Below are 13,488 nucleotides of genomic sequence, written 5' to 3'. Positions count from 1 at the left end.
ATGTTGTCAAAAATACGTTGTTCAGAGTTCTCTATATAGAAGTTGGCAATAGCAGGAGAAATAGATTGCCCATTGCTGTTCTTTCCAATGCAATGGTATCAGATAAAGGAACATTGGTAAATAATGAAATACCATATGAAAAGTTCATAAACCAGGTATTCTATTAAGACCAGTTGTAGACTGTATAGGTTGTCCCACTTATTAAATTTCAAAATTTTTATCAAATTTACTCACTTCGTCAACCAGAAGAACTGCTACTTATATAAAACAATTCTTTGGATTTCAAAAATAAAATTTTGGATCTTCATTTAGACACTTTGGATATTATGATTAGTTTAGATGTTGTTTCATTATTTACTGATGTTCCTTTATCCGACACCACTGAATTACTGCAACAAGAATTTCCCTCGGACATTGTTAAAATATTCGATTTCGTAATGCATTCTGGTTATTTTTCCTTTAAAAACAAGTTATATCAACAAATCAAAGGAACAGCAATGGGCAATCCTATTTTTTCCTGACATTTTTCCCATTCGGTAACTGATACCATGGGACCAAAGATAGTATTCTCCTAAGTCGATAATAATTTCAAGCTTTGTAGTTCAGCATGTAACCTATTTTAATCGAAGCTTCAATACAATTGAAAACTTCCCAAGAAAGTACAGCATGATCACTGTCATCAATTGGCACGAAATAGCCATATTCTTGACAGAGATCCCCTCTGACACTATGAGCAAATCCAACACTCTTTTGACCCCAAGTTCCTTCTTTCACATGCTGCTTGAGAAAGCTGTCTCACAACAATTCAATAAATTCCTTTTCTTTCTTATCATGAGGTTTCTCTTCTATCCAATGAATGTTTGGAAAATTAAAGTCACCCATAATGGATCATTCATTTGGTACCTATAAGGCTACATTGGGAATGCATTTCTTCATCCCCCTGCAACTGAGCTGTTAGGTCTATAGCAACACCCACCCATATATTTCATTCTTTTAACCTCCACTTCACACCAGATAGACTCAAACTCACCGCTACATGGGACATTGTTACCATCATTGTTTTTTTATCTTTCTACCCTAACTGGACTTAAATCGTCTAATATCATTAGTAGCACCCCTCCTCTCCTATCCCTTCTGTCATTTCTAAAAAATACTATACCCATTACACTTGATCCCATTTGCCATATCTGATTCTGATAGCCAGGTTTCACTAATGCCAACAATTTTAGGCTACATCATATTCAATAAAGCAACTAATTCAACCCCTTTGTTTCTATTGCTCCTGGCATGTGTGTGTGTGTGGACATAATAAATTACCACATACTTTTTTCTTATAATTAGATATGCATTCGATTTGGTCTTGTTCTAGAATTTTCGCTTTTCCCTCCTCAGACATTAAGTTACATCTTGCAAGAAGACTTGAGTAGACTGTCTGAATGGGCAAGTGTGTGTGTGGTGATATCAGTTTAATATAGCAAAGTGTAAGGTTTTAAAATTTGAAGAGCAAAGATAGAATGCAGAGTATAGGTTTGGTGGGGATGTTTTAGAACAGGTGGAAGAGATGAAAGATCTGGGGGGGATGGTGGATAGGAATTTGAAATTTCATGGACATTTTGCTATATTGTGATTACAGCACAGCAGATTATGGGACTATTGAGAAGATCACTGACATGTAGGAGTAAGGATGTTATTATTCCATTGTATAAGGCTTTGTTCAGACTGCATATCGATTGCTGTGCAGAGATTTGGTCTCCTGGTTTTGAAAAGGATGATGAGTTGTTGGAGAGGGGTCAGAGACAATTTACTAAGTCGTTTCTGGTCTCTGGAATGTGTTGAACGAGGACAGATTGAGAATGCAAATTGCAGAGCCTAGTGGATTGAGGGAAGAGGAAGGGACATGATCGAACATATAAGTTGATAAAGGGTAATTACCAGATTAATGTGGATGAGATTGTTCATAGAATATGTGGAGACAGGGGGAGAACAAAGGCCATCCCTGGAAGTTGTATGATGAGGAGTAATTTTTTTACATGGAGAGTGGTGGGTGATCGGAATGCATTGTGTGAAAGTGTGGTGGGTGCTAAGATAGTGAATATATTTAAGTCACAGTATGATGTGCTCTGCATGTGAATGTGGGAACTCCCTCAATGAGTCTCTTGACTCCATGGAGGTCTGATGATGATAATAATGATACTTAGGTAAAAATTCTACATTAATAAAGTTTTTTATGTGTTTTCCTCTGATTTTATATTTCTTGTGATTAAGCCAACTCACCTTATTTCATTATTGAAACAAATGCAACTTTTCATTATACAGAGTGTGGGGGAGAGGACAAGAGGGTATCCATGGAAGTTGGATTTGTGTTAAGAAAGCGATGAGAGCTACATTTTTCTCTCACAGAGCTGTGACTGAGTGGAACAACAGTTTGCTTGTTCAAGTGGTGAATGGATTTTAAGAGAAGGTATGACAGCTGGTGCAGATGATGTGCAGCCTTCCTCCACGAGTCCTTGACTCTAGAGATTGCTGATGATGATAATAATAAGCTGAAAGTTTATTATTATTATGAATGTTGAGGCCATCCTCACTGATATATATGCAATATATATATATATACAGACATGCATGTTTAAAGCATCGTGACTGGTAAAATGCAAGAATCACATTAACTCACCCTACGCTATTGTAGAAAATAATCCAGAACAATGTCACCCATCCTTTCATCATGAAATTTCCAATATGTATCCTCAAGCAACATATAGGACTGTGATAGTATTACATGATCATCAACCTTCTATCAACAGTTTGTCTTCAAATTAATCTGCTATTTGTGAAGACTACAGTATTGTTAGATGGTATACTTCACTCTTCCAGAGCACTTCTAATTGCATTAAATCACCTAGATCTTGGTCTTTCTTTTTATCCATTTCCTACCTTCTTGGCATCAAACTCCTCCTTGACTACCCTTTCTTCTTCCATTTTATTTAAGTGATCATATGACTTGAGATTAGTCTGCTCACATTCTTAATTGATAATATCAAGTTCCTTGCTGATATCTTCATTTTTAATATAATGCTAGTTTTGATCAACTGCTTATATTCAAACCCAATGGTATAGACATCACTATCTATTATTTAACCAAGAAACTAGCAGCAACACTCAAAAGTTATTGGGTCTTTCTCCTATTTGTTAAAAATATAACAAGACTGAAGAGATGTTGTACTCAAACACTGAAAATATTTTGGTCAGTTTTGATGTCACAGTCCTTCTGTGACATCAAAACCACTGTCACAGTTCATTAATGTCCCTATCAAAGATATATAATTGTTCTATTGCGAACCAAATTTTCACTAATATTATTGCCTGCTTATGTGTTGCAATCCTGAAGTAAAGATACATAGTAATTTTTTCCTGCAGTAGGGGAAGATATAGCCATGAGCTCTCTGCCTCTTCCCTTTAAAATCAGAAGCATACAGGTATGTATTCAAGATTGAACAAACAATCTTGTTTTTATCATCATCATCAAATTCCTGCCATGTACCCTCAAGGGGTGTACAGGATATGACAGTACTACATGAAAAAATTACATCATTACTAACTTCCTATCTACAGTTTTCCTCCAAATCAGTCTGTTACTTGTCAAGACTCCAACATTATCAGATCTTATATTTCTATCGTCTAAGGCACTTTGTACCGTATCAATCCACCTATATCTTGGTCTTCCTCTGGGTCGTTTTCCTGCCAACCTGGCAGAGAACACTTGTTTTGCTAATCTTTCCTCTCCCATTCTATTTAAGTGACCATACCATCTGAGATTAGTTCTGCTAATGCATTCCTGGATGCTGACAATGTCAAGTTCTTTCCTAATATCCTCATTTTTAATATGATATTGCCATTGATGCCATCTGTTCATGCCTCTAATCTTTCTCAGGACTCTCATATCTGTGGTCTCTAGTCTTTGATCAAGTGTTTTACTTCTGACCCAGCTCTCAGATCCATAAGTTAAAATTGGTTCGAACACAGTCTTGTATACAGCTAATTTAATGTTCCGACTAATTTCTCTCTTATTCCATATGAATTTATTCAATTGACTTCCCACGATACCAGCTTTGCTGATTCTGTTGTCTATTTCTATATTTAGTTTACCATCTTCAGTAAAAATTGTGCCTAAGTAGCTGAAATGTTTTACTTGTTCCACAGGTTCTCCATTCACAACACAGTTGACATTTTCAATGATTCTGCCTATTTTCATTGTCTTTGTCTTTTTATTGCTGACCTTCATACCATATCTATTACAACAGCTATTCAATTTAGTCAGAGAATCTTGCAGACTTGTAGCGGATTTATTTAGAAGTATAACATCAACCGCATAAAGCAAAGAGCTGACATTAACATCTCCAATTTTGATATCAGGTTTAATACCACATTCCTTCATAATGTGATCCATATAGATATTGAATAACAGAGGGGATAATGTACATCCTTGTCTCACACCAGATTTAACATTAAACCATCTTCCTGTACTTCCTTCAATTCTAATTGCTGACTCACAACTCAAATAAAGACTAAGTATTGCTTGATATAATGCCCCATTGACACCATATAACTGCAGCGTATTGAATAGCTTCTCTCTCTTGGCACCTTGTCATATGCCTTTTCCAAATCGACAAAACTTAAATACAGATCTTTGTTATATTCCCATGCTTTCTCGACTATTTGTCGTAAAGTGAAGATCTGATCCTGACAGCCTCTATTTGGCCTGAATCCAGCTTGTTCTTCACCAAGGTTTTCTTCCACAATTCTTCTCAACCGTTTCTCAAGTATACTTGCATAGATCTTGCCAGGAACACTCAGTAGGGAAATACCTCTGTAATTCTCACATTCAGTTTTATTTCCCTTTTTATATATGGGTACTATGAGAGCTCTACTCCAATCATTGGGAATTCGTCCCTCTGCCCAGGCTTTCTGAACTATGCAGTGCAGCAACTGTAAGACTCTTATACCACCATACTTCAGCATTTCTGGTCGAATATCATCTACTCCTGCTGCCTTTCCACATTTCAAGCCTTTGATGGCTTTTTCTACTTCAAGTATGGATATGTATTCCTGACTGCATGCCTGGTCAATGTTTTTTATCACTGTGCTGTCATCACTGCTTGTTTCATTTAGCAGTTTTTCAAAGTAATTACTCCATACTTCAAGGATATCTTTTTCTCCTGTTTTCATTTCACCTTTATCATCTCTAATTCCTTTTACAGCACTCTTTCCTCCATTCGTAAGCTTCTTCAACAACCTCCAGAATATTTTGCTACCTTCTTAATATTTATTTTCTATATTCTTGCCAAAGTCCTCCCATGACTTTTGTTTAGCTAGTTTTACACACTGTTTAGCTTTCTTACATTTGTCTCTGTATTCTGTAAGAGTAAAAGCTGACTTATTTGCCAGGAACTTTTGATATGCTTTCTTCTTTTCCTTCACTGCCTCTTTAACTTCCTGTGTCCACCAGGGAGTTCTGATATTTTTATCCTTGCACACAACCTCACCACATGCCTCTCTGGCAGAATCAATCAATGTTTCCTTCAGAGTTTGCCACTGAATCTCCAAGGTTTGATTCCTGTTCTCAAACTCTTTCATTTTCTTTTCAATAATATTTCTGTATTTTAGTCTACAGTTCACATCTGAGAGCTGCTCAACTTTTATTCGCTTTAAAACTTTCTTACATGTTATTCTTTTCAATATGAAATTCAATTTTATCCTGCTCAGGACTGAATAGTGATCACTTCCAATTTCAAATCCTCTGTACACTCTGGTGTCCTGCACCAGGGAGAAAACATCACTATCAACAATAACATAGTCAATGAGACTTTTCTTATTCCTAGCCTCTTCTCTCCATGTGAATTTGTGCACATTTTTATGTTGGAACATGGTGTTAGTAATAACCAGTCCATGTCCTGAGCAGAAATCCAACAGATATTTGCCATTATTATTAGCTTTGCTCTTTTCTCCAAATTTTCCCAAAATATTTTTGTATGTCTCACAATCATTTCCTACTCTACTATTTAGATCCCCAACAAGGACCAACTTTTCCTTTTTCATTGTGTCAGTTGCTTTTTCTAAAGCCTCAAAAAATTCCTCCACTTCTACCTTAGTAGACCCTTCTGTGGGACCATAGGTACAAATAAGTCTCATTGTCCAGTTCCCCATTCTCATATTTGCCCACATTACTCTACTTGAGACTGACTGCCATTCAAGAAGATTAGCCTCGTATTTTGTGTTGAATACTATGGCTACTCCTTCTTTTCCTTGATTGTCATTGCCTGAATATAACATTTTGTATTTATTGCTCAGAAAGATCTCACCAGTTTTGGTCTTTTTTGTTTCAGTCACCCCTATTATGTCGATCTGGTACTTATCTAATTCCTCAGCTAGCTCCATTTCTTTGCCATTCAGGCTTCTTACGTTGATAGTACCGATCTTTAACTCTGGTGATGTTGATTTGGGGTTTGTTTTCAGATTTGTTCCAGTAGCTGACTTTTCGCTGTTCGCCCTGGTTCCCTGGCGAAAACAACTAGGGCCTTGTTTAACCGGGCGACACCCCAGCCGGCATGAAATTTTGTCATGTTGCACCGTCATTTTTTATTTTGGTTTAACCAATAAGAATACAATTTGATCGGCTAAATCCCAAATTGCCAGCCCATCCTTGTTCGTTCAGTATCAAAGTAGATACCCAACAGGGTGCACCACGAGAAGGTGAGGATTGGACATTAGGTCAGAAGCCCTGGTTGGTTCTCCGCATTCCTTTAAAGGCTATGTGGAGGTCTCCTCTCAGTTATACAGCTTTGATCCTTAAGCATCCCATCTTGTTTTTATTGTTATATAATACCCTCATGGAGTCAAAAGGCTCATCATGAAACATAAAAGAATAAATTCTACATTTAACTTGAAAAGCAGTTATCTTCATGTCCTTGATGCTTTAGTTATACGCCTTCCATCAGGTGGTCTTTCAATTTATTAGAAACCAACACACAGAGAGGACAATACTAACTTCCATCACCATACCTTTGAACAAAGGTCCTTATCTGTCCACTATAATGCGCAATCCCTTAAAAATGAACAAGTCATCAACAAAAGAGGATAGAGTGAAAGAACTTTCAACATAAGTTATCCAAAACAAGTACTCACTATAATTTAGCTTTAGCCATCTCTAACAACAAAAGAAGTTTGGGAAAAAATTGCAAAATGAATAAGTCATCAAGAAAAGAGGACATAATGAAAGAACTGTAACTTGTCCAAAACAAGCACTCACTATAATTTGGCTTTAGCCATCTATAACAACAAAAAAAAAACTTTTAGGAAAAAATTGTAAAAGTACTGTCTAAGAATGACTCAAAACTTAGGAAATTGCTCTTTAAAGAACCTCTTTCTCAGTTTTCCCACTAATAAGTCTACAGAATATCTTACCTTGTTGCATTCCCTTCATCAGTTTGAACAGGAACTATCCTAATGAGACAAGAGGGACAGAAGAGGCATCATATATCCATCTTATGGTAAATCAGGTATAATCTGACTGTCATACTTACCACAGGATTGGTTTGGCAAATAACCCAACTATTGCACCATACCAAATTCTGATATGGCTGTTAAGTTAAAGATTTCAATAATTTGGTTTGCCACTATTGTCAGGCTTCAATTTTACCACCACTCTAAATCTCTAGTCGGCCAACACAACTAAGAGTTCCCTAAGGGATAATAGACTAACAAACATCTTGAACTGTATAACTGCCCAATAACTGGAATCAAGTGCAAACCTTGGCATTGAGAGTCCTTAAAATAACTGTCATATCACCTTTCTTAAAACTGCTGAGTCTTGTAGCTGGTTTAAAAAATAAAAAAAAAGGTGGGGAGGGGAGCTCCTTTTCATCTGAATCCTCTGAATTAGGTACATAGCAGGTTAACCACCACATTCAGAGTTTTAATCCTGGTTTTAAATATAATCATTAGGAGCCTTGGATATAATGTTGTATCTTGAGTATGTAAATCGAGCATCCATTTCCCTCCCTGTCAGGTGAGAATCTCCAACTTTTAGTGTGAAATTCTTCACTAAGAACATCAAACATAAAATATTAGTTCAGGGTTCTTATCATAAAGATTGGAATTTGCTTAAAATCTTAATATATGTGATTTGATCTTCCTTTTCAGATATTTCACCTAAATAAAAAGATTGCAGAAGATAGTGAAGAGTGCACTCGGCTTGAAAGTAAAGTAATTGATCTCAGCCAGAAATTGCAAGCAAAGGAAGAAGAAAACTGGAAATTGTTTGAAAAACTCCAAGTAACAGAACGGGAATTGTCACATTTGGTAATATATCTTTTAAACGAATCATGTAATTTATAATAAAAGATTTTGTAAACTATGCATTTCATTATTAGTATTTTAAAAGGAAATTCTCTTCCCTTTCCTCAATATACAAATAATGTCAGCAGTTATCTAATAAAATGTCTTCTGCTGCTTTGATCAAGGATGAATGTTTTTTTCCTTCCCTAGTATTTATGAATTAATTAATAAAAATTATTTAAGCACTCCATTGACTGAAATGAATTCTGTCAGAATGAGTTTTTGTTTTCCTTTCTGTTTAGTCATTAAAAATATGATATGAATTTTTCTGTGTATTTGTACATTCACCTTGTTACAATGTAAATGGCAAATGTGTATGACTATGACTGCCTTAAGATCTATTTGGAGCCTTCATGCTGCATAACTGAAGTCCTTTGGTGGCATGACCTAGGTTCAGTTCCCATCACAATTCAAGAATGTATAAAGGCTTTTTAACTAAAAAGGTGTGTTAGTCATTGGCCAGAAATGCAATCTGCTGATGCACATTCACTGTATAACTTGGATTCCTTCGGGATGTTTAAAATAATTCAGAATCAGTTTCTAGTGCAGTGAGTTTGAATTTCACTGTGCATAACTTTTTTTTTAAATGTTTTAGATGATAAGTGAGGTTGATTGCCTAGTGTGAGTTCATGCTGATAGGAAGCTTTTGAATGGCTTGAAAAGACTCTTTTTCTGAAGAGAATTCTCAGATTATATGACCCTCCCAACCTACTCAACTCACAATGCCAGCATACTATAGGTTTCCACCCTTTCATCAAGATGTGTGTGGTAAACTTGTTATGTATTAGCATGGTATTCTGCATGCTCCTGTTAGTCCATATTGAGAATTAATGATGCCCTCTGGTGGGAAAAAAAAAACTTACTACATCAAAACTAAAGTCCTGTTATTATTATTATCTATTAGGTTACAAAATTAAATTAAGCTGGAGAGCAACATGTTCACAAAAAAAAAAAAAATAATGATAATTAATATATAAAAGAAAAGAAAAAACTTTTTAATCTTTTTTTTTTTGTGTATGAACATATTGCTCTGCAGCTTAATTTCATTTTGTAACCTAATAAATAACAATAATAACAGGACTCTAGTTTTGATGTAATAAATTTTTTCCCCGCCAGAAATCAGGCCAACAGTTTTAACGGTTGATCAGTAACTTTAGCATACCATGTAGATTCAGTAGATAACATGCCATGTAGATAGAGCAGCTTCTTTCTTTGTATATATGTGTGTATACTCCACATGATGACCTTAATGTGAAGGTCAAAACGTTAAGTGTTTATTTTGGTTTATATTAAACTAAAGTTTTACTGTAACATGGTAGTTGTTTCCATAATTTTCATGATGTATTCTGATCACTATGTAAACATGAAGTAAAGGGAAATCATGTTTTAGTTTGTTCATATTTTATAATAATGTTATGGCTGATTTCGATTAAGAGAATGGATGCACTATGATACTGTTAATTTGCTAAGGCATCATCATCAAATTCCTGCCATGTACCCTCAAGAGGTGTACAGGATATGATAGTACTACATGAAAAATTTACATCATTACTGACTTCCTATCTACAATTTTCCTCCAAATCAGTCTGTTAAATGTCAAGACTCCAATGATATCAGGTGTTATATGTCTATCGTCTAAGGCACTTTTTATTGTATCAATCCACCTATATCTTGGTCTTCCTCTGGGTCATTTTCCTGCCAACCTGGCAGAGAATACTTGTTTTGCTAATCTTTCCTCATCCATTCTGTTTAAGTGACCATACCACCTGAGATTAGCTCTGCTAATGCATTCCTGGATGCTGACAATATCAAGATCTTTCCTAATATCCTAGTTTTTAATATGATATTGCCGTTGATGCCATCTGTTCGTGCCTTTAATCTTTCTCAGGACTCTCATATCTGCAGTCCCTAGTCTTTGGTCAAGTGTTTTACTTCTAACCCATCTCTCAGATCCATAAGTTAAAACTGGTTTGAACACTGTCTTGTATACAGCTAATTTGGTGTTCAGACTAATTTCTCTCTTGCTAAAGCATTTGATAGGATAATACCACATGAAAGATCATTGCATAAACTGGAGAATAAGGGATTGAAATAATTTCTTCTAAGCTGTGTACTTGTACACAGATCAAAAAGAGAGTGCAGACAAATTTTTCTTTCAGAATTTCTAATTTACAATGAATAATTTTTAATGTACTATAAAAATGAATTATGTGATAAATCATACTTGGCATTTATTTTATATAGTAATTTTTCTAGTGTTTCCACTCTAATTAGTTACTTTTAGCCTGTGCTGTGTGGGTGAATTGATGTTGTCAACAGCAAGTTGCAGAGGCATATTTATTTAGAGTGTCTACTGTCTGCACATTACAGTCACTTGATCTCATGCAAACAGTGATGGATTTTTGTAGCTACTTAGATTTAAGCAAATTAATTTAGTGCTCACAACTTAGCATGTTATATCTAGATGAAAAAATTGCAACATTAATATAAAAAATATTACATCAGTGCATATATTGATCTGATACTGTAAATTTGCACACAAATGTTTTTCATGTTCACATGGGCCAGCAAAAATTACAGGGAACATTGGATTGGGACGCATGTTATCACTTGGATTAGTCGATGGCTGACAGGTTTCAGAAAGTGATATATAGTGGGTGGGAATCTACCAGATTTAGGATAGCCAGTGGGATTGGTAGCCAGTGGTACCTCTGGGACTAGTCCTTAGTCCATTGTTTAGTCTATACATTAATGATATTTGGAAGTGCCTGATAGGAGATATTCAGTTGTTTGCTGATGATGCAAAAATAGGACAATCAGAGTTGCTACTAATATATACATGTACAGAATGATTTAAATAATCTGGAACAGTGAATAAATGACAGTAGCTGTTATTCAATGTTAATGTAAAGTTTTGCACTTGGGCGTGATATTTAACGATAGTTTAAAAAAAAAAAAAAAAAAAAAAAGATAAGCCTTATGAACTCAGAGAGATATAAGTTTGTCTAGAGCATGCTTTGCAAGCATCCATGTGCAAAGTGAGATCTGAACTCACAACTTGTTGGTTGGAAAGCGGGTATACTATCTACTCCACCAACCAAACCCGGCTACTCAGACCAACCGTTTCCAATGACATATTATATTGGTGCAGTGATGTTAAAAGAAATTGATGATTGTTATGTTTAATAGACAACTGAAGTTCAAAAGTCATTGAAAAAGAAAGTTGTCAATAACTAATACAACTCATAGGATAATTGCAATGTTGAAACAAACATTGACATGTAAGGATAAGGAAGTCATTTTGCCTCTTTACAAGGCCTTGATACGACCACACACCTGGACTACTGTGTACAGATTTGGTCTCCTGGGTTCAGAGTGAGATGCAGAAGGTGTGGAAAGGGGTGCAAAAAAGAGTAACAAAGATGGTATCAGGATTATAGAATGTAGTTTATGAGGACAGATTGAGCATATGTATATGTGAGAATGGTTGGAGTGAGTTGGTAAGAGATGAGTCATTAATCAGTGTGACTGCTGTCTTCTGTATTGCAACAAGTATTTTTGGGAGCTCTTAGGGACACGTACCCAGTTGTGCGAGCAGTATTCAATGGGAGGATTTGTGATTTGTATTGGGTTAATAACTGGGTAAATGGTTAAAGTAATGCCTTGAACAAAACAGTAATCCTAATTTTTTGGATGCCCAGGAAACAGTGGTTGTAATGTGTTTATGCTAAGAGAGTCTTGATTAATCCCAAGGAGAGAGATCTCTTACTTAGAGATTTAGGTGTTGTCAAGGGTAAGGCTGGAGTAATATGGTTCTCTTTTGTTTGAAATAGGGCAGAACTGAGTTTTGCAGGCATTGAAAATGATAAGGTTATCCTTTCTCCATCAAAGAATGGTTTGGAGATCAGAATTTAGGCTTGTAGAGGTTGTGGTAGTTTGTTTGGTGCAAGGTTTGTTGAGTGAGGAGAGAGAATGTAATGCACTGTCATTGGCAAAACTATATATCGAATTGGTGATCAACTGGAGCAGGTCATTGACATATAGAAAAAACACTGTGGGTGAGAGAACACAATCTTGTGGGGGGTCTGGCATTAGTTGCATAGTTAGAAGATAGAAAACTATCAGATTTCTATTTATTCTAGAAGATAGAAAACCATCTCACACATGTGCATCCACTAGAGATCCAGTTGCAGATGCCATGGGACAAATGGAATGATGGAAGCTTACTTAACAGGACCTCGTGCCAGACTTGGTTGAATGCTTTGCTGATATCTGGTGCAACCACTTGGAATTTGCCAAACTTTTCCATGGTGCTTATTCAGAGGTGAGCATATCCCCTATTGAATAGCATTGGCAGAATCCATACTGGTGGTCATTTATTAGTTGAGTACTTTCAAGATAGGATTTGGCCGTTGAGTTCTCTCCATTGCTTTGTAGAGGAGTGAGGTAAGAGAGAGATTGGGGTAGTAGCTTGATAGTAAATCTGTCACTGTTCTTAAAAATAAGTTGGATGTGGATTAATTTCCAGGGTGTAGGATAGATGCTGATGGAGTAAGAGAGCATAAAGAGATGACATGGAATAGGAGTCAACTCTGGAGCATAAATCTTCAGGACAATTGGAGGAATGGCATCAGAGCCATGGTACTTTTTGTTATCTAATTTAGATAGTGATCCTTCTGATCACTTCCTGGTGAAAGATCAGAGGAGGAATTGAGTGTTGGGTGTTTGGAATTTCTTCTGGGACATTTTAGTAAATGTCCCAGAAGTAAACTATGACATGTCAGTGTCATACTTTTCCTCCCGAGAGATTGGCTTTCTCTGTGAGTGACAATGCAACACACCCATCTGGATGCAGTAGTAGTGGGAATAATGTTGTGTAAAAGTTGAGGCCAACTGCTATGGCCCAAGACCAAGATATACAGCTATCAGTTGGGCACAATGAAGTTTCCTGCTTTTGGCTCTTTAAAAATTGGTTTTTGATGCATTGATAACTTCCTTACAGCTGTTTCGTGTTTTGGCATAAGCAGTGAGAGAAGGTGGGGTTCTTGATGATAGCCAGTTATGGTATGCTTAATTCTCCATTTGTACACAGCCTTG

The 13,488-nt window shown here is 36.1% G+C and overlaps 1 protein-coding gene across 3 annotated transcripts in view; it reads left to right on the top strand.

Annotated features, from left to right (window-relative positions):
- The window catches only part of Golgin97 (Golgin 97), a 288,071-nt gene that overhangs the window by 132,751 nt on the left and 141,832 nt on the right, over positions 1–13,488 (top strand). For all 3 annotated transcript variants that reach the window (XM_090415540.1, XM_090415539.1, XM_090415538.1), the window contains one exon: positions 8,197–8,355. In XM_090415540.1, coding sequence (XP_090271666.1) covers positions 8,197–8,355 — 159 coding nt within the window. The remainder of the gene's footprint in view (positions 1–8,196; positions 8,356–13,488) is intronic.

Source organism: Typopeltis vanoorti, chromosome 3 (genome assembly GCF_054136105.1).
Source record: "Typopeltis vanoorti isolate ZY-2024b chromosome 3, IOZ_Tvanoo_1.0, whole genome shotgun sequence".
Classification (NCBI taxonomy): domain Eukaryota; kingdom Metazoa; phylum Arthropoda; class Arachnida; order Uropygi; family Thelyphonidae; genus Typopeltis; species Typopeltis vanoorti.
This window is presented reverse-complemented; position numbering and strand designations above follow the sequence as displayed.